This window comes from Purpureocillium lilacinum, assembly GCF_023168085.1.
Source record: "Purpureocillium lilacinum CBS 284.36 DNA, scaffold_4, whole genome shotgun sequence".
Lineage (NCBI taxonomy): Eukaryota > Fungi > Ascomycota > Sordariomycetes > Hypocreales > Ophiocordycipitaceae > Purpureocillium > Purpureocillium lilacinum.
This window is the reverse complement of record NW_027072114.1, coordinates 944,953-963,370: the sequence shown is the minus strand read 5'-3', so window position 1 is coordinate 963,370 and position 18,418 is coordinate 944,953. Positions and strand designations below refer to the sequence as shown.

General features: G+C 64.3%; 6 protein-coding genes across 6 annotated transcripts; 4 read left to right on the top strand and 2 right to left on the bottom strand.

Moving 5' to 3' along the window:
- Positions 1-946: 946 nt before the first annotated feature.
- On the top strand, positions 947-3,031 carry PLICBS_005505 (uncharacterized protein; the record flags this gene model as incomplete). Its single annotated transcript, XM_018319181.2, has 1 exon — positions 947-3,031. The coding sequence occupies one exon, from the start codon at positions 947-949 to the stop codon at positions 3,029-3,031; it is 2,085 nt and encodes a 694-aa protein (XP_018181655.2).
- A 165-nt stretch (positions 3,032-3,196) lies between these two features.
- On the bottom strand, positions 3,197-4,663 carry PLICBS_005504 (uncharacterized protein; the record flags this gene model as incomplete). The annotated part of the gene is made up of 1 exon (XM_065600740.1): positions 3,197-4,663. One exon carries the CDS (start codon positions 4,661-4,663, stop codon positions 3,197-3,199), a length of 1,467 nt encoding a protein of 488 aa, XP_065456812.1.
- A 771-nt stretch (positions 4,664-5,434) lies between these two features.
- Positions 5,435-7,206, top strand: PLICBS_005503 (uncharacterized protein; the record flags this gene model as incomplete). Its single annotated transcript, XM_065600739.1, has 4 exons — positions 5,435-5,531; positions 5,586-6,220; positions 6,288-6,362; positions 6,427-7,206. 4 exons carry the CDS (start codon positions 5,435-5,437, stop codon positions 7,204-7,206), a joined length of 1,587 nt encoding a protein of 528 aa, XP_065456811.1.
- A 797-nt stretch (positions 7,207-8,003) lies between these two features.
- On the top strand, positions 8,004-9,885 carry PLICBS_005502 (uncharacterized protein; the record flags this gene model as incomplete). Its single annotated transcript, XM_065600738.1, has 2 exons — positions 8,004-8,999; positions 9,055-9,885. 2 exons carry the CDS (start codon positions 8,004-8,006, stop codon positions 9,883-9,885), a joined length of 1,827 nt encoding a protein of 608 aa, XP_065456810.1.
- Positions 9,886-10,384: 499 nt separating this feature from the next.
- PLICBS_005501 (uncharacterized protein) lies at positions 10,385-11,140 on the bottom strand (the record flags this gene model as incomplete). Its single annotated transcript, XM_018319180.2, has 1 exon — positions 10,385-11,140. The coding sequence occupies one exon, from the start codon at positions 11,138-11,140 to the stop codon at positions 10,385-10,387; it is 756 nt and encodes a 251-aa protein (XP_018181654.2).
- Positions 11,141-13,453: 2,313 nt separating this feature from the next.
- Positions 13,454-17,962, top strand: PLICBS_005500 (anucleate primary sterigmata protein B; the record flags this gene model as incomplete). Its single annotated transcript, XM_018319179.2, has 1 exon — positions 13,454-17,962. The coding sequence occupies one exon, from the start codon at positions 13,454-13,456 to the stop codon at positions 17,960-17,962; it is 4,509 nt and encodes a 1,502-aa protein (XP_018181653.2).
- Between the last annotated feature and the right edge of the window lie 456 nt (positions 17,963-18,418).

Below are 18,418 nucleotides of genomic sequence, written 5' to 3'. Positions count from 1 at the left end.
GGTCAGGATCGTTTTCGACTGGATGCGCGGCTCATCACTCTCTCCGTCGCTAGCGACGTTTTGCGGGCGGCCGGGCTACGGGAGGGGGGACGGGGCAGGGCGCTATAGAGGTCGTCGGCGGAGGTGGCACGGCTGGCGGCGGCGGCGTAATGGCGGGCGTGCCGTTGTGTATTAGATACTGAGGGTGAGGATATGCGAGAAATGCACGTGGTTTTCATCCATGGGCGGTTGGTGGCTGCGAAGTGACGTTTGCGAAGTGATGTTTGCGATGTGATGCTTTGGACTCGGCGGCTCAAATATGTTGTGTTGACATTACGGGACAATGTCCGCCTCCATGTCGTCAAGAGCCAGCAAAGCGCTCACGGCAGCCGTGCTCTGGCCCCGTGGCAGCATCCGTGGACCGTGGCGGCGACAGCTCTGAGGCTGGCCGACGTTGGTTGAAGAGTGAGTCAGCCCGTCTGTCAAGTGTCGTGGGCGCCCTTCGATCTGTCCCTGCGCTGGCGCCCCTCCACTCCGACATTCGGTGCACTTCCACCACTCCACAACCCGGCCCCCAAGACCACATCGCATCAAACCAAAACACATCGCGATGCTGCAGGGCCCCTCGACTTGAGTCACAGCCCGCGCAGGGATCTCCAGGCTGGGCCGTGCCGGACGACAGCGGGCGCCAAGGCGGCTGGCCACGACGCCCGCGCCCTTTGCCCTACAGCATGTCCATCTTGCATCGTGCATGCGGCTGCGGCTCATGTGCGAGTGCCGATCCGGATGGGGCGCGGGGCTGGAGGCCGATGGCTTGAGCTCGTGTGCCTGGATGCTCAGCTGGGGAGCCTTGTAAGTTGTGACTGATGTGCGGTGTACAGTACCGGTGGGATGTATAAAGGGCTCTTAAACTGACGACCGTTGCAGTTGTGACTGACAGAGATCAGACAGCTATCAAGAAATCAACATGGCGGGAGCGACCCAAGCCCAGGTCGACCACAAAGACACACCATCTCCGCCGGCTCTGAACCCTCGCGACATGTCGTCAAACACATCACCGCCGTCAAATGACGACGGCCAACTGCAGGACGAGGCCATCCGCCTCGCAGCCCTCACCCGCCGTGCTCTCGCGGCCCTCCACAGCAACCTCCCGGGCTTCAACCCCTCGCAGCCCCTGACCGCCGACGAGATCCTCGCGCTGCCGCTCGCCGCCCACCGCGTCGACGACGAGCTGCACGGCCTCCCCCGCCGCCGGTCCCCGCGCGCCGCCCTCGCGCAGCTCATCGCGCCGCTGCTGTACCCCGTCCACGACGGCTCCCTCACGGCCATCATCCGGTACGAGGCCGACCGCGTGCGCGTCCGCGGCTGGGCCGTCCTCCAGCGCAAGTTCGACCTCTTGCGCGCCACGAAGCGCAACGGCCGCAGCGCCGCGGGCTTGTCGGGCGGCGCGGGGCCCGGCGTGCAGACCCCCGTGTGGTCGAGCCGCATCGTGAACCAGGGGCCCTGGGACGAGGAGAGGACGCCCGTCTCCCGCGCCGGCGTCCCCGCGGTGCCGATGCCCGTTAAAGTCGCACACGAGAAGCACCTCGCGCCGTTCTTCGCACACCTGCGCAACCAGGGCACGCACGTGCTCGTCAACGGCGAGCGCAACGGCGGGATGGAGCTCGACGGCGGCAGGGGTGAGCCGTACTACGGCGTCCAGGGCGCCGAGTTCGAGAGGGGCGTCGTGTACGAGGACGGGCGGATGGACCTGTGCAAAATGGTCGTGGGACCGGACCACATCTGGCGGCTCATGGACAGCCTCCGCGACAACGCCTTTGTGCGGCACTTCCTGCTCGGGAACAACATCATCGGCCCGTCGGGCGCGCAGGCCATTGCTGCTTTCATCGACGAGCTGCCGGAGCGCATGGAGACGTGGTACCTCGCGGGCAACTGCATCGATGGCGCCAGCTTCACGGGCCTCGTCGACGCCATGGTCGAGTCCCCGGCCATCACCAACGTGTGGCTGAAGCGCAACCCGCTGGGCCGGCTCGCCGCCGACGACCTCTTCCGCCTCATCACGCAGACGCCCAACCTGCGCACCCTGGACCTGGACCAGACGGAGCTAGGCGACGCCGGCGCGGCGCACCTCTTCACCCGCCTGGCCGCGCACTCGGCGCCCGGGGGCCACAAGCTGCCCCTGCGCAACCTCTACATGAACGGCAACGGCATCTCCGCCGACGGGGCGCGCGCCATCGCCAGCTTCCTCGCCAGCCCGCACTGCGCCCTCGCCTCGCTCTACATGTCGTGCAACCCGCTCGGGGACGCAGGCGCCGAGGCCCTCGCGGCGGCACTGCCCGCGGCACCGCATCTGACACGCCTGCTCTTACAGTCAGTCGGGGTCAGCACCCAAGGTGCCGCGGCGCTCTGCCGCGCCGTGACGTCCCCCCGCGCCGGCATCCGCACCCTCGACCTCGGCCAGGCGTTTGCGACCGAGGACCTGGCCCAGGCGTACAACTACATCGACGACGCGGCCGTGCCCGCCATCAAGGCGATGCTCACGCACGGCCAGCTCGAGTACTTTAGCCTCGGCCACTGCCCCGTCTCGCACGCCGCCCTCGTCGAGCTGTCCGCCGCCATCGCCGAGTGCGAGTCCTCGTCGCTGCTCTACTACGCCGCCTCGTCCATCCTGCGCCGGCCCCCCGCCGCGTCCTTTGTCCCCTCGCGCGACACCCCGCTGCCGCACCCGGACGCCCCGCCCCGCGCCGACATCGAGGCCGAGAAGCTGCTGCGCGCGCGGCTCGAGGCCAACGTGGCGGCGCGCTTCGCCGACGCGCACACGGACGCGGGCATGACGTACCTGCGCTTCCTCGCCGAGGAGAAGCGCTGGCTCGTCAGCGACAGGGAGGACGTGCGCAAAATCGACAGCGTGTACCGCAATCGCGACGCCGGCATGGCGCGCAGGGGGCTCGTCACGCTCGTCAAGCAGTGGGAGGAGGGGGACGACACCCTCCAGAGGGTCGGCAACGCGCAGGGCCCTGTGCGCGTGCTGCGAGACGGCATTGCTGCGTAGTAGTGATGGCTTGCTTCTGTTGATCGTGTGCGTGTCCGCTGCTTTCACTCAGTCACTCGTTCTCGAGCTCGTTTAAGTACGCTCAAAGCAAAGCTTGAGTTGCCCCTGTCTCTATAGTTCTACCGCAAGATAGCTCATACTGAAAACTCAGAGTGCCGTGTCCATCTACCGCCCAGCCGTGCCATCCGCATGCGTCACCACCAAAAAGCACAACTTCCGCAACCCCTTTTCCTCCCCATCACGCCTCCCCCTCCCCCTCTCCGCCCTCTCCAAGTCGCGCTCGTACTCCCTCTCCACTTTCTCCCTCCTGCGCTGCACCCGCCGCAGGTCCGCCTCGCTGTCCCTCCCGCGGGCCCTGCCCTCCTCGCGGTCCAGCTTCTGCGTCTCGCGCGCGTGCTCCCTCGCCAGCTTGGCCTGCTCGCTGGTCCACTTGTCGTGCGCCTTGCGCCGTGACGAGAGCAGCTTGGCTTCTTCCTTGCGGCGCTGGCGGTCGCTTGCTGCGGCGTGCATCTTGCTGAGCGGGTTGCTGGAGGAGGAGGAGGAGGAGGTGGTGGTGGTGGGTGATGGTGTGGAGGAGGGGGCGGGATGGTCGTCGATGTCGAGGGGTGAGAGCCACGGCTGCAGGGCGCGTAGACGACGCTGCTGCACCGACTGCGTCCGGATATCGTCGTCTGTGATCCCCGGAGTGCTCCCGTGGTCGCCCCCCTGGCTCTCATCATCCGCCCCAAACGGCCGCAGCACCACCGCATCCTTATCAATCTCCCCCCGCGCGTCCACAAACGGCATACCCGCCAGGAGCGCCACGTCGCGAAACCCGACGACCCCGACCCTCAGCCCGCGCGGCCCAAACACGTCGCTGTTGGCGCCGCGCAGCAGCGCCGCGACACGGGCCTTGCTCACGGCGATGGTGGCTACCGTGGCGGCCGCGTTGACGGCCCCGCCAACAACCTGCGCCGTGTGCAGGGGCACCATGCCGACGACGTTGCCGGCGAGGCGGAGGGCCTGCACGGGGGGCGAGGCGACGGACGCGCGGTTGAGAGCGTCGATGAATGCGAGGAAGGGGGCGGGTGGGAGGGCGAATGGTGAGAGGGCGGGAGGGTAGGCGCGCAGAAAGGGTGAGCCAGGGGTGGCGTCGGTGGCGGGGATGGCGATGAGCTTGGAGAGTCGGGGCGGAGAAGATGGCGATGGCGATGCTACTCCTGGTAAAGATGGAGAGGGGCGTGGCGCATTCGAGGGATGCGGAAATGCGTATAGGGATTCGTGTGAGGCAGTGGACTCAGAGTACGCGGGCGGAAGAACGTCGTCTGTGAGTGCCTGCACGGGAACCTCGCGGATCCCCTGACGATATGGTGCGGTCTTGCATACAGCAGCGCCGTCTGCTTCAGCGTGCGAATAGCCGGCTGCGCCATCAAAACATGACTGATATCGGACTTGATGCGCTTGGGGAGTAGGCATCTGGTCACGGCCGAAACTGTCTGCCTCGACGCCGTTCTCATCAGGCGCACAAGGAAGCCCAAAAGCCTTCCTTTGGTGCTCATACTGCCGAGCTCGGTGGTAGGGATTCGCCATAATGAGGCGGGCATCGAACGATTCGGCGTCTTGCCGATGTGGATATGGTTTGGTGTAAGCCATTGTGGTCTCTGGTTGTCGTGAGAGGCCTGTACTGCAGCTCTCAAGCTCCTCGAGTCTCGCTCTCTTCATCGGTAGAAGTTTTCCAGACATTTTAAATTTCCTTGGCCATGTTGCCGTCTTTATAACATGCGAGTGCCCGTGTCGAGCTTGCGTACCTGACAATCCCGTGATCCCCGTCCCTGGGCGCCGTATTTGAACCACAGCGAGATCCATCACTGTTTCGGTCAGGCTCGCGCAAAGTCTCCGAATCAGGAAAGAAGCCATCAGAACTGAGTCCAAGGCGCCGTACCCTAGGGAGCATGTCCTCGGACTATGAGAAAAACGGATGGGATAATGGGCCCCGTCAGGCTGCTGGCAGGGCTGGCAGCCACGCGGTGCGGCGGCGGCGCGACGATCGTCGGCAGTCCCTCAGATCTAAAAACGAGGCTCCCCACTGCCGAAGGAATGGCCCCGTCGCCGTGCGATTCCCGTTTGGGACATCCGGTGCGAGGTGAGACTCTAGATGGCCTAGCCGTCTCGGGTCCCGCACTGCCGGGCGGCTTATTACCGACGTCAACTAACGATGCTCGTCAGAGGGCAGAGTGGCCATGGCGAGCGTCGGCGGCCCCCAAAGGGGAGATGATATACTCGCACCTCGCGCTGGCTGGCTCCCTTGGGAAGAGGCCCCGAACCTTGCTTACCCGGACCAGCTCTCTCAACAAGCCTCTCGCGCAACGGGCATCCCTGACGACACCCATTCAGCCTGCAAACGTGAAAGCCAAGCCCCGCGCCATGGCCACCTTTTCATTCTTCTCGAGCGGGCCGGGAGATGCCCGCGGCCGTCGCAGCAAGGGCTGCCTGACGTGCCGAAAGCGCAAGGTCAAGTGCGGTATGGATGCCGCCATTGTTGTCTACAGAGTATGTGTCTGACGTCCTGGCATAGACGAGCGCCGCCCGACATGTGAGCGGTGCGAAAAGGGATACCATCACTGCCTGGGCTACGACCAGCCACTCATCTTTGTGAACAAGGGCGTGGGTGTGGCGCCTCCACCCCAGGGCCCGCGGAACAGGAAGCTCTCGCCTGACACGGGCTCGTCTGGGTCGGCCAGCGACAGCGAGACCTCGTTTGCGATCATCACCAGACCGTCCAGCAGCGTTGGATACGTCAAACCCATGCTGAAGCTGGACGGGTTCAAGGATGACATTGTAATTTCCCACCTCATCACCAAGCTCGCAGCTGTGGGACACCAGTTCTCCAAGGGCACTGATGCCCCGACACTGGCAGGGGTACTCACTGCCAGCAACGGCAAGTCGGTTGCGTACATTGCGGGCCTGAGCCTCGCCGAGGCCTTCTTCGGTCGCATACACAGAGTCCAGGGCATGCTGGACCACTCGGCCGCTTTATATGGCCGGGCCTTGCGGAGCCTCAGGGAGGATCTCGTGCTGCTTGACCGCGGTGCGGGACTGTCGAGGGCATACGTGAACCTGTGGAGCACCATCTTCCTTGGCATGTACGAGATGGTGTCCAACTGCGGCTCGTCCAACTGGTTGGAGCATAGCCGTGGCGTCTCGGCTCTTGTAAGTTACATGCGGCCGGCGATCCGCATGCGCGGGCGAGTGAGTGTGTGAGGCTAACACCCCACAGACACATGCGCTCGGGCCGCATGCCTTTCAAAACCCATCGGCGAATACAATTCTTTCGTTCAACAGGTCCTACATGGTAAGAAGTCCTAAGCATGGAAACGGTGCCCCCGGCTGGCGGCTGACGCTGCGCGTCCACACAGGCGATTGGTCACATAGCACAGCGAAAGCGATGCTTTCTAGGAGAGCCCGAGTGGCAGACGATCCCCTGGGCGTTGCAGGAGACGGAGCGGCCGATAGGTTCCAAAATCATAGACGTCCTTTGCGAGATCCCGGGGCTCATGGCCGAGAGGGACATGCTCGCTGGCCGCGCGGCCAAAGTCAACGACGTCGAGGCGGCAATGGAAGCGCTGCAGGACCGGGTGCTGGACGCCATCCGCAGACTGGGCGAGTACCGGTGGCAGTGGGAGGCCGCCTATCCGAGGGCAAGCCGGGAGAAGCTGGTCAACATGGCGACGTCGGTCTCGCTGGACGAGCACGGGCGCCCGCTCTTCGACACGGTCCTCGACTTTGACGACATGGAGCGGGCCATTGACGTGGTGTACTTCAACACCATCCGGCTCATGCTCTACGGGCTGTCCGACGACACGGGCCTGTCGGAGCTGCTGATGGCCTCGTCGGGGGGAGGCTGCCTGTACCAGGGGCCCAGCTCGAACGCGCTGCTGCTCCCCGGCCAAGGGACCAACGTGTCCAACGCGCTCGAGATTTGCCGCACCGTCGACTACTTTATGCAGCACAGCCGGGACAGCCAGGGGACGCTGGTGCTGCTGTTTCCGCTGCGCGTGGCCTACGGACACCTGCGCCGCGTGCCTCTGGTGTCGCCGTGGATACGGCGGATTCTGGTCGACCTGTCAACCTCCAAGGGCTTCCAGATTGGCGAGCACATACTGAACATGGGGATGCAGACGACGGATTCTCCGTAGGCGGCGCGTCTCTTTATGTGATGGAGGCATGGCGAGCAGCTGCGGTGGGTGAACCGGTTAGAACCGCCAGCAAAGAAAGCGATGCATTGTTGGATGGATTGGCCTCTGTCGTGATGCGGCGCCGGGCTTTAGACTTCGTCGCGGCCAAAGTCAACACCACGCACGTGACCGGCCACCTCGTGCCTGCCCATGTACAGGCGCGTTCCTGCCGAGATGATTCAAGGCAGGTAAATCGCTCTCCGGCAACAACAGCAGAATAGCCGTCGCCTCTCCGCGAGCATCATTCAACAACGACACCCCCGGCAGCTCGCGCGCATGCGCCACGGCCTCCGCGACGGATCCAGCACCAACAGCGCAGCAGCGGCAGCAGCAGGTGGCATGTCCTCGGCGAGAGCTTATCCACAGCTCCGGCGGCCCAGTCCAGCGCCCGTGGGAGGGACGCCCGCGACGGCAAAAGCAACCTGAGGACGGCGGGCTCTTCTCGCTCGCCCCCTTTTGTCGCCCGCGCCGCGGGAGCCATGGCGCCGAAGCGCAAACGAGCAACGGATCCAGCGCCTGCGCCTGGAGTCGACCCCCAGCCGGCCGCAACGCGTCGTGCGACGCGTCAAACGCCCGTCCTACCCCCGCTGCCCCCGAGCGCCGCAGCGCCCGCCCGCGGTGCCAGGGCGGCGAGGACGGCGGCCGCGGGGGCGTCTGCTCCAGGGGCTCCAGGGGGCGCGGCGGCGGCCACAGCACCACTGCCACAGGGACCGCGGGGACCACATGCACCACCAACACCGCAACCACCGCAACCACCAATGCCTCCCGCCGCCCACGAAACACCTGTCCCGATCCCAACACCGCCGGCCGTCCAGCGCAGGGCAGCTGCAACAAGACGCAACGACCGCGGACGCGTCCAGCAGCAGCCAATTGACAAGCCATCATCAACACACGAAACCCCGGTGCCCGTGCCATTTCCAGCAGTCGCCGCCGTCGGCCACGGCCCTGCCACGAGCTCTGCTGCGAGCCCCGCCGGCACGACCTCTGCAGCTTCGAAAACTCCGATGCCACCGCCGCCGACACGCACGCTCGCTCCGGCCGCCACGCGAGACAACATGATTGCCAGCACCGCCATCAAGGAAAACATCCGGCCGTCCGACCTCGTGGCACCCGAAATCACATACCACGTGCCACAGCCGCATCAGCCCGGCCGCCTGCAATCGTCCCTCGTCCGTCCTCACGGCCCTTCGGCGCACCCGCCCCGCCTCGACAGGCCTCCGCCGCCCGTCGTGACGCCCGTCCCGCCCCCCAAGCCTCCGACGCTGCCCGTCTCCGACCGCGGCCCTCCGAGGACGGACCGCAACATCGATAAGGTCGTGTTGGGGAACCTCTGCTTTCGGACCTGGTACCCCAGCTACTACGGCAAGGAGGTGCTCGGGGACACGTCCGGCAATGCCTCCAAGGGCGGCAGCAAGGACGGCGGCAAGGACCAGGGCGGCAAGGCGTCGTCCAAGAAGGACAAGGACCAGCAGCCAATGCTAGAGAGGCTATACGTCTGCCCCAGCTGCTTCAAGTATGCGCGGGAGCTGGTGGCGTGGAGGGGACATGTTCGCCTGTGCGAGCGACAGGGACACGTACCTGGTGAAAAGATTTACGCCCATCCCAAGGGCAGACGAAGGGTCCTTGTTGCCTACGACGGCAAGGCCCCGGGCCCCAAGCGAAGGCGTGGTGAGGGGCCCCCGCGTTATGTCGAAGAAATTGTGCAAGACGAGGGAGAATGGAGCATATGGGAGGTCGACGGCGAAAAGGACGGGGTAAGTCCAGACCATCCCGGCATGGCTTCCGCAGTTGAGCACTAACCTATTGCAGCTCTTTTGCCAGAACCTGTCGCTGTTTGCCAAGCTCTTCCTCGACAACAAGTCAGTCTTTTTCGACGTCACAGGCTTCAACTATTTCCTGTTGGTGTACACGCCCCCCGTGAAGCCGACAGCGCCCGGCGCGGAGCCTGCTCCCAGACTACCGCCGCAGGTGACGGGGTTCTTTTCGAAGGAGAAGATGTCCTGGGACAACAACAACCTGGCGTGCATCTTGGTGTTTCCGCCTTGGCAGCGCAAGGGCCTGGGCGCGCTTCTGATGGGGGCATCGTACGAGATATCACGACGCGAGGGTATCCTGGGCGGACCCGAGAAGCCCATCTCCGACCTGGGCAGAAAGGGGTATCGGCGGTTCTGGTCCGGCGAGATTGCCCGGTGGCTGCTGAGCCTCGACTTGGGCCCGCGGGACGCCGCCGGTCAGGAGACGCTCGTGGACGTCGAAGATGTCAGCCAGGGCACGTGGATCTCACCCGAAGACTGCCTCTCGGTTCTGCGCGACATGGGCGTCGTCGAGGACGCCGGCATCGGACCCGGCAAGGTCGAGAAGAAGGAGCCCGAGGCGCGGAACGAAAACGAGGACGGCGACGCAGACGGCGGCAAGGCACTGGAGTCTACCGCCGCCAAGAGCGAGGAGAGGAAGACGCCGGCGCCGGCGAAGCAGGTGCACCGCGTGTGGCTCGACAAGGAGGCGGTGCGGCGGTTCGTGGCGACACACCGCATCAGCCTCGAGAGGACGTGCGACCCCAACGGCTTCGTCGAGGGCTACGCGATGAAGGCGCAGGGAGCGGTGGACGAGGACACGGATGGGGGCAGCGCCGAGGCGTAGACGTACATGCGGGAACGCATCGCGGGCCTCTGCTTTAAACGACTGGAACGATATGGATGATACCCCGGGGACCCTGATGGCTGTTCGTTTTGTTTTTCTTCCTTGATTTTATTACCGAAACAGCGTGGCTTGTTGCTGTATTCGAATTGAGCTGCAGTGTATTGAATCGGATTATTCCAGGAGACGAGAGTGGTTCTTGGCGACCTCCGCATGTACTAATCCCACAACAATGGCAAATGAACTTGTCGCAACTCAGTGCGGCTCGGCTGCTTCGGCCGATACCGCGCCGTGGCCGATGAGCAGGGCTCATGTGAAATGATTGTCTCAATGTCTAACTAGTTGCTCGATATACCATTTGCGATCCGGTAAAGAAGACGAGTCAGCTCGGCTGGTGGCATCGAAGAACAACCACAGCTACATGGTCATCCATGAACTGCGTGATGTCCTCGACAAAGAAACTTGCGACAACTGAGGCCTCGCCAAAAGCGATGCTGCAGTACTATACCCATGGGTAAGCGCCAGCATATGCCTCTTGACCGGCAGTTACCACCTGCTGCCAGAGGGTGACGTTTCCATTGCTACCCGGCAGCTCCAGTATGGCTTGTGTCAACGAAGCCGATGTGAGGTCAATGGCTGCCTTGATAGTTTCGGGGTCCTTGACTCCACCAACGACCATTGCCGTCCCAACGCGATCGATTAGCATGGGAGTCAACTTGGACACTAGAACGTTGTAATAAATTGCGTAACCAATGGCGCCTCCAACAACTCGGATGGATAGAGAAAGAGCAGTTATCGTCGCAATCACCTCGTCCCGGCAGATGATGGTGGTTATGACGCTCACGGGTATGACCATGCCGCCAACGCCGAGGCCGGCGATGACCAAGATTGCGTAGACGACCGATTCGTTGGCCGTGCTGAGGGCGGCCATGCTGCCGCATCCTGCAGTCATGACGCAGGATGCGATGAGAAGGATGATTCTGGTGTTGGCTCCCCGAAAGTAGGTCAAAAGAGTCAACGTGATGACGCAGCCTGTCATCACCCCAAGGCCAAACGGGAGGCCACGGAGTCCCACTGCCACGGGATCATGGCCATATACGTTGTAGGCTTGAGTGGGCCACAGCATGAGCACCGAGAAGAAGTTGGCACCGGAGATGAGGCTGATGACGAGGACGAGGACTAAGGTCCGTGGCGCCCGACCAAGGTCCTTTGGAAACATTGGGTATTTCGTTCCCCACGCCTCCCAAGAGACGAACATGGCGAGGATCGAGACGCCGAGGATCAACGGAACGAGTGCGTGGGCACTGTTCCAGGGATACTGCACCAAGTCAGCACCGCTCCTACGGCTGTTGCGGTTTTGCAAAGTAGTATCGTACCATGTATCCTCCAAGATCCCGCCGACGTAGTCGATGCGCCGAACCATGTCCCCCGTACTCAACGTCACGGAATTGGAACGCCGAGGCGGGGCGTAGAACACGATTGTGATGATAAGCCCAACGGCCGTATATCCACAGATCATCACACCGACGTACCGCCAGTGCGCATTCGTAGCAATAAGTTGACCCCCAAGGACAGAAGGGCACTATGAGAGAAGAGTGACGATCGGACCGGAGACGTATAGGCCGCGTTGAGACGTAGGCGCAAGCTCGTACATGTATTTGTGATGGAGCACAAGTCTCAACGACTTGATTCACGCGCGCAAAAGCTGCAGACCAGCGTGCAAGACTTGACGACCTATGCTCAATGTGTTTCTGGATGCGCCGTACATCGTTCCCTAGTTGTCTTTGGGCAGAGCATGATGCGCCAATTTCGTCAAAGGAACACAGACGCGGCGTTCTTCATAGCTTCCGGTAATAAACTGCCAGCTGACGCTGAACTCGTCTTTGTAAAAAATCTGGCCAGCCCCGAATTTAGAACACTTTCCATCCTTATCCCGCATAAGTCGTTCCCAGCCGTCTGTAATAGGCCCCCAGTGCTTAAACTTCAAGGGCGTCTTGGTCTTCGTGCTTGTCAGTATCGGCGGCTAGGAAACAGGAAAGGGTGAATAGAAGATAAACCTACATTATTGCAAAGCCTCAGCAGCCCATGGTTGGAGCAGTAAACTATCTTACACTGACCCGGGTCTACGCTTGGGGGAGGCGTGTCTCTCACTGATCTGAGGTGAAAGAGACACGATACCCCGAGGTCCAGGTACATGTATTCCCAGTACTTTGGTCGGGGAAAGGGGCGGAGCTTATCGCACGCTATCTTCGCGTTTGGTCCGAAAGTCCTTTCTTCGTTCAAGCGGAAAACATCTTCCCGCGAGCTCCCAATATCACGACGACTACCAAGAGCCCGCCTGTGCAAGTCCCTGTCATGAGGGTCGCCGCCAAGGGTAGACGTTTCGTATGGTGGATCCAGATGACCCGAAAAGGCCCTGGCGACATCTCCGTGGCCGCGAGAAGAACCGAGAGGGGCAGTGTCATGGCGAGGCTTGACATGACCGAGCACCCGCTGCGTAGCGGTCAGGGAAAGCGGGCGATGAGGAGGGCTGCAACGTTCTCAAGTCACATCATTTCCGAGCCGATTCTTCTTTGGCGTTGGGACATGGGCAAAGCAGCGTAGAGAGCCGAAATCGCATGCGCAGTGTTTGGCTCTCCATCGTCGAGCTGAAGCTCAACTACCGGGCAAACGCATTCCAACAACCTAGCCGCTGATGGCCAAACACGCGCAATCACCAACATCGACTTGCACGCCAAGGCACGGCACCTGGGCTCTGCCCCAGTGCGCGTTTCGGCACTCTCACGCGTCTGAGGACCTGAGGTGCCCGCTGGGCTGGGGCCTGAGCCTCCCCTCCGAGGTGCACTCGCATGCGGCGCCACGCTGCCCGGGCAACCCGCCGGGGGGGGGGGGGGGGGGGAGGGCGCCCACCCGACCGCTGAAACTCCCCCGGGCCTCCGGGCAGGTTGGGGCTGGGGTGCCTGCCACCCCGGGCCTGCACCAGGTCCAGGTCCAGGTCCAGATCCACCTCCCGTCATGATGTGGACCTAGGTAGGTACCTACCTGCTGACGCCCCTGGCGCCCCTGGGCGCGACACCTCGGGCGGGCACCTATGGACTTGGGATGGAGCCACACGGCGGAGCTGACCTGATGCCAGGCGGGCACCAGCTGTGAGAAGGAGCCTCCACCACTGGAACCTCCCCAACTCCACAGGACCTCGGGAGCCGCATCGCGCCGCCGCCACGGGGCAGCTGGCCGACTTCCTCAGCCCACAAAAGACGAGCCCACGCTCCTTTCAATCGTGCGCATCACTGCCCGCCTGCCCGCCTGCCCGCCCCCCTGCCTCTCTGTTCCAGTGCATGTTTCGACCCGTTTCAACAACAACATCCACCCGCTGCTGGGCCACCGCGCAACCCAAGACAGACAGACAGCTGCTTCACACCACGCGCAGCTCCAGCGCACCACTCCCATCGCCACGTCGCTGCCCACCTCACCCGCCGACCACGAACCCGAACCGCGCGCCTCTGTCCTCTCGGCGCCATCTGTTGACTCCGTTACGGTGCCAGGCGGGCCATTCACCTCAAGATGCGCCATGGCCGACGATGAGACGCACAGCAGCCACCAGCCGAGCCTCGATCCCCAGTCACGGCCCTCGACGGCCATGCGCGTGCCGGACGAGCCTGCGACGGCGGGCACCCAGCCGCGCGACGGCGCCGGTGCCCATGCAGACGCGCCCGACCCTACGACGACGAATCACGACGACTCGCTCCTCCACCCGCTGCCGTCAAACGCCGGCCCGGGATCCCAGAGCGCGGCGTCGCCCGGCGCGACCCGTGCCGAGAGCAGCTTCATAGAAACCACGGCCATCGACCAGACGCGCGCCCCCGACGAGACCATGACCGAGGAGGCCGTCCGCCGGCACCTCCAAGACGTCGAGTCGAGCTTCCTCCCCACGCTGTCCCCCATCGCCACGGGCTCGACGAATGGCGGTGAGGGCGGCGTCGACAACTCGTTTCTCTTTGACTCGCCCGACAAGGCTGCGGCTCGTCCTCTCCCGCAGCAGCAGGGCGACGACGACGCCACGGCCGCGAGCAACACCACGTCCAACCTCGAGACCCTCGACTCGTCGCCGACCGCCGCGGCAGCCGCGCGCACCATCTCTCGCGCCGTCAGCATGGCCACGAACCCCCAGGCCTCCGCCGTGGCCGAGGACGACAGCACCACCACGAGCGACCGCGACAACCCCTTCCTCTCGGCCGACGACGCCGCCTCCTCGCTGTCGCAGTCCGTCTCCGGAAAGCTGGACGCGGGCAGCACGCCGGGCAACTCGTTACGCGTGAGCAAGCGGCCCAAGTACCTCCGCAGCCGCTTCGGCAGCCAGCGCTCCTCGACGTCGTCCTTTGTGACCAACCCAGACTCCCACGACGGCAGCGACGCGACCGTCGGGCACGGCCTCGACTACGCCTTGCACTCTGGCGGCGCGGTGCCCGCCTCGGGCATGCCCCGCGGTCCGAGTGTCGGGCTTCCTCGATCCATCAGCTTCGGCAGCGTCGCCTCGGGCGTCGGCACCGACGACTACGACGCGCCGGGCCACCAGCTCGAGCCCCTGGCCGAAATCGACAGCCCACCGCAGACGCGCCACCCCGACTTGATGAGCACGCCGAAGCCGTCCAGGGAGAATCTCAACGCCGCGCCGACCGATACCGTCATCGCGCAGCACGTCAGGAACGTGCACGTGCCGGAGTCTCTGGCCAAGGAGTACAGGTTTAAGAACGGGCTCCAGACGCCGCGGCGCCCGTCGGCCTTGACGGCGAGCACCGGGACCGTCGGGCGGTCGGGCAAGAACCTGACGCTCAAGGAGCAGAGCAGCACCATCGAGCGCCTGTCCAAGGAGAACTTTGACCTGAAGCTCAAGGTCATGTTCTTGAGCGACCGGCTCGACAAGCTCTCCGAGGAGGGCATCAAGGAGATGATTTCCGAAAACGTCAGCCTCAAGACCAGCTACGCCGTCCTCCAGCGCGACAACAAGATGCTCAGGAAGAGGGTCAAGGAGCTGGAGCGGCAGGCCAGGGAGGAGGACAACCGCCCGAGCACGGCCCGCAGCGGCACGGACTCGACGGACCACACGCCGCGGATAGACGAGGAGGAGGCCCAGGAGCGGGAGGTGGAGCTGCTCTACCTGCGCGAGCGCGTGGAAGAATACGCCGCGGAGATTGAGCGGCTGCGCAACGAGGGCGTGCACCGCGAAAACGAGAAGCGCAAGCTGGCGGAATTCGTCAAGTCCATGGGCGACCGCCCGGGAGAGAGCCTCGGGCGGCAAGAGGAAGCCGACGTCTGGAAGGACCTGCTGGAGCAGGAGACGGCGCGCAGGGAGCAGGCCGACGAGGACAACGGCAAGCTGCGCGACGAGGTGTTTCGGCTCCGGCGCGAGCTGTCCGCCGGACAGGGCACCATGCACCACACGACCAACATCTACAACATCACCAAGAAGCACAGGGACCCGAACGCGTCGCCCACGCGCCCCACGTCCGGCCTGTCCGGCGACGTCGAGGAATCCAACGCAAACTTTAGCGCGGCCACGACCCTCGTCGAGGAGCTCAGGCGGGAGAGCGAGCAGCTGCGTCACGAAAACGCCGAGCTGCGCCGCGAGGTTGGCGCCCAGACGTCGATGCTGGTGTCGAGGAACCGCGAAAAAGACCGCCTGTACAGCGAGATTGAAGAGCTCAAGATGGCCCAGCGGCGGACCGGCGGCGGCGGCAGCGGCGGCGGCGGCGTGGCGGCGTCGACGGTCGACAGCATCCTCGAGCGATCGGCGTCGCGAGCCGGCGGGGGCCACGAGCGACCAAGCTCGCGAGGGAGCGCCAGGACCCGCCAGACCTTTGCCGAAGACGAGGCCGAGCGAGAGGAGCTCGAGAACAAGCTCGCCGAGGTCCGCGACAAGCTCAGCGAGGCCAAGCTGCAGAACCAGGAGCTGCAGCGCGAGCTCGAGGCGTGCATGCAAGACTTTGAGGCCGCCGTCGAGGACAAGCGCCAGGTCGAGGAGACGGCGCTGACGCTGCAGGAGGACCTCGAGAACGCCATGAACGACCTGGTGGCGATCCAGGCCGAGCGGGACGAAGCCCTCCGAGAGCAGGGCGACATGGAAGCCGAGTTCGAGGCGCTTCGCCGGGAGGCGCAGGACGAGATCGACGCGCTCGAGTCCGAGGCCGACCAGCGCAACGAGGACGTCGAGCGCCTGCAGGCCGACCTGAGGGACCGGACCGAGAATTTCGACGCCTTGCAGGAAGAGATGCGAAAGATGAGCGAGGCCCTCATCGGCCTCGAGGACGACCAGGACGACAAGATGCGCCGCGTCGCGCAGCTCGAGGAGGAGCTGGAGTCGTCCAACAAGGAGCTCGAGGAGCTGGAGCAGAAGCTCATCGAGGCCAACGACAAGAACCAGCGCCTCTCGGTGCAGCAGGAGTCGTCGCAGGGCGAGATCGCCTTCCTGCGCGAGGAGCAGGAGGCGGACAAGATCCGCATCGGGGACCTCGAGGCGGCGCTCGCCAACGCCGAGCAGGGCCTGCGCGACGAGCGGGACCGGGCCAAGGAGCTCGACGGCCGCCTGCAGCAGGAGCGCGTCCAGCGCGAGATGGTGGCCAACCGCGAAAAGGAGGAGGTGCAGCAGTTCGTCAACGAGCTGAACCGCGAGGCGTCGACGGCCAAGGACGAGGTGAGGCGGCTGCGCAAGAGCCTGTCGTCGCGCGAGGTCGAGGCCACCGAGTGGAAGGAGAGGCTGATTGAGCTGGAGAACAATCTGAGGGAGGCGCTGGGCGACCTCAACGGCACCCGCTCGTCTCTCCTCAAGGTATGGTTCCGCCTGTTCGTCGACAAGCTGAGAGGCACTACTAACAGGGACAAGTCGATTGCCAAGATGCAGCGCGAGCTCGAGAACACGATCCGCGAGCTCGACAGCACCAAGGCGTCGGTCAACGAAAAGGACCGCATCATCAAGCAGCGCGACGCCCTGCTCGAGTCCCACGCGCTCGAGAGCCGCAAGGTCGCCGAGCTGCTGGACAAGGAGCGCGTCGCCCACCGCAACACCAAGTCGCAGTTTGACACGTTCCAAAAGACGCACAGCCACCTCTCCCAGACGGCCAGCACGCAGGACGTCCGGATCGCCGAGCTGGAGAGCACCCGCGGCCAGGACCGCCGACGGCTCGCGCAGCTGGAGCAGACGGCGCGCGAGCAGCTGCAGGAGCGCAACGAGCTGCTGCTGACGCTCTGGCAGCGGCTGAGCGCCCTGTGCGGCCGCGAGTGGCTCAACAACAACGCCCTCGTCGACCGCCAGGTCGTGCCCTCGGTCGAGGTCATCGCCAGCCGCCTGCCCGGCTTCTCCAAGAACCTGCTCGCCGCCATCAAGGCCATCGAGGGCATGGTGGGGTCCCTCCAGACCAAGATCAAGGCCGTGGAGCGCGACCTGCAGCGCGAGTACCAGGCCCTGGAGAACAACCTCGAGGTCCGCGTCAAGAAGCTCGACCGCCTGGAGACGATGGTGCGAAACTCGATAGCCTCGGGCTCGCTCGGCTCCCACGACGCGCACGGCCGCATGCAGCGCCTCGAGGACGCCTACCGCCAGCTCAAGGTCGAGAATGCCACCCTCAGGACCGCCCAGGACGTGCGCAGCCGCGCGTCCCAGGCCAACACCGCCGCCGACGGCACCCTCGCCTACGCCGGAGGCGGCTCGCCGTCGCCGGCCGTGCCCCGCGGGCCCGGAGACCGCGACAGGAGCAGGTCGTCCCGCCAGGAGAGGAGCAGTAGGTCTGCCGGCTCCGGCCGCTCCGGCGCGACGAGCGGCATCCCGCGCCCGGCGACGTCTGCCGCGTACGGGGCCATGGACGTGGCGCTCGCCGGGGACGCCGACTCGGGCGGCGGCGGCGGCGCCAACAACGACAACCGCTGGCTGTTCCGCCTGCGGGACATGGAGTACAAGCTCAAGATGGAGCGCGAGGGCCGCAACCAGGATCGGCAGGCCGCGCGCCAGCGACTGGGCGGGCTGGAGATGGAGAACCGCGACCTGCGCGAGCGCGTGAGGCGCACAAACTCGGAGGCCGAGTCATAAATAGCCACGACGTGTGACGAGTCACGGGGAAAGCACATTGATGTCGCAGGCCCGTGTGCCATTTTGCGGCGCCTGGGCTTGCTTTGCGTTTGTACAATATGGAGGCCGGACATTGATGGTTTTTTACGCTGCTTTGCTACCATGAAGGTTTGCTGCTGTTCGGGCTTGGTGTTGATGGGTGGACGGCGCGAGGGACGTGCCGGCATAAAATCTACTTGCCGTTGGGTCGACGTGTAACATTAGCGCCGTGACTGAAGCCTGCCTTGCTAATTGAGAAACGTTTTACTTTGACGCATCCGCCGCCACAGGGTGGCTACTGTGCTCATGGTCTAGTACGTGTTGTGCTGCACCCCCTTGCCACATTCTGCGTGCTCTGCTCACGTCGCGTCTCAAGTCGTGGCTCAATATACTACGCCATGACGCATCTCTCTCTCCACAGGCTGCACGCTGTGCCCG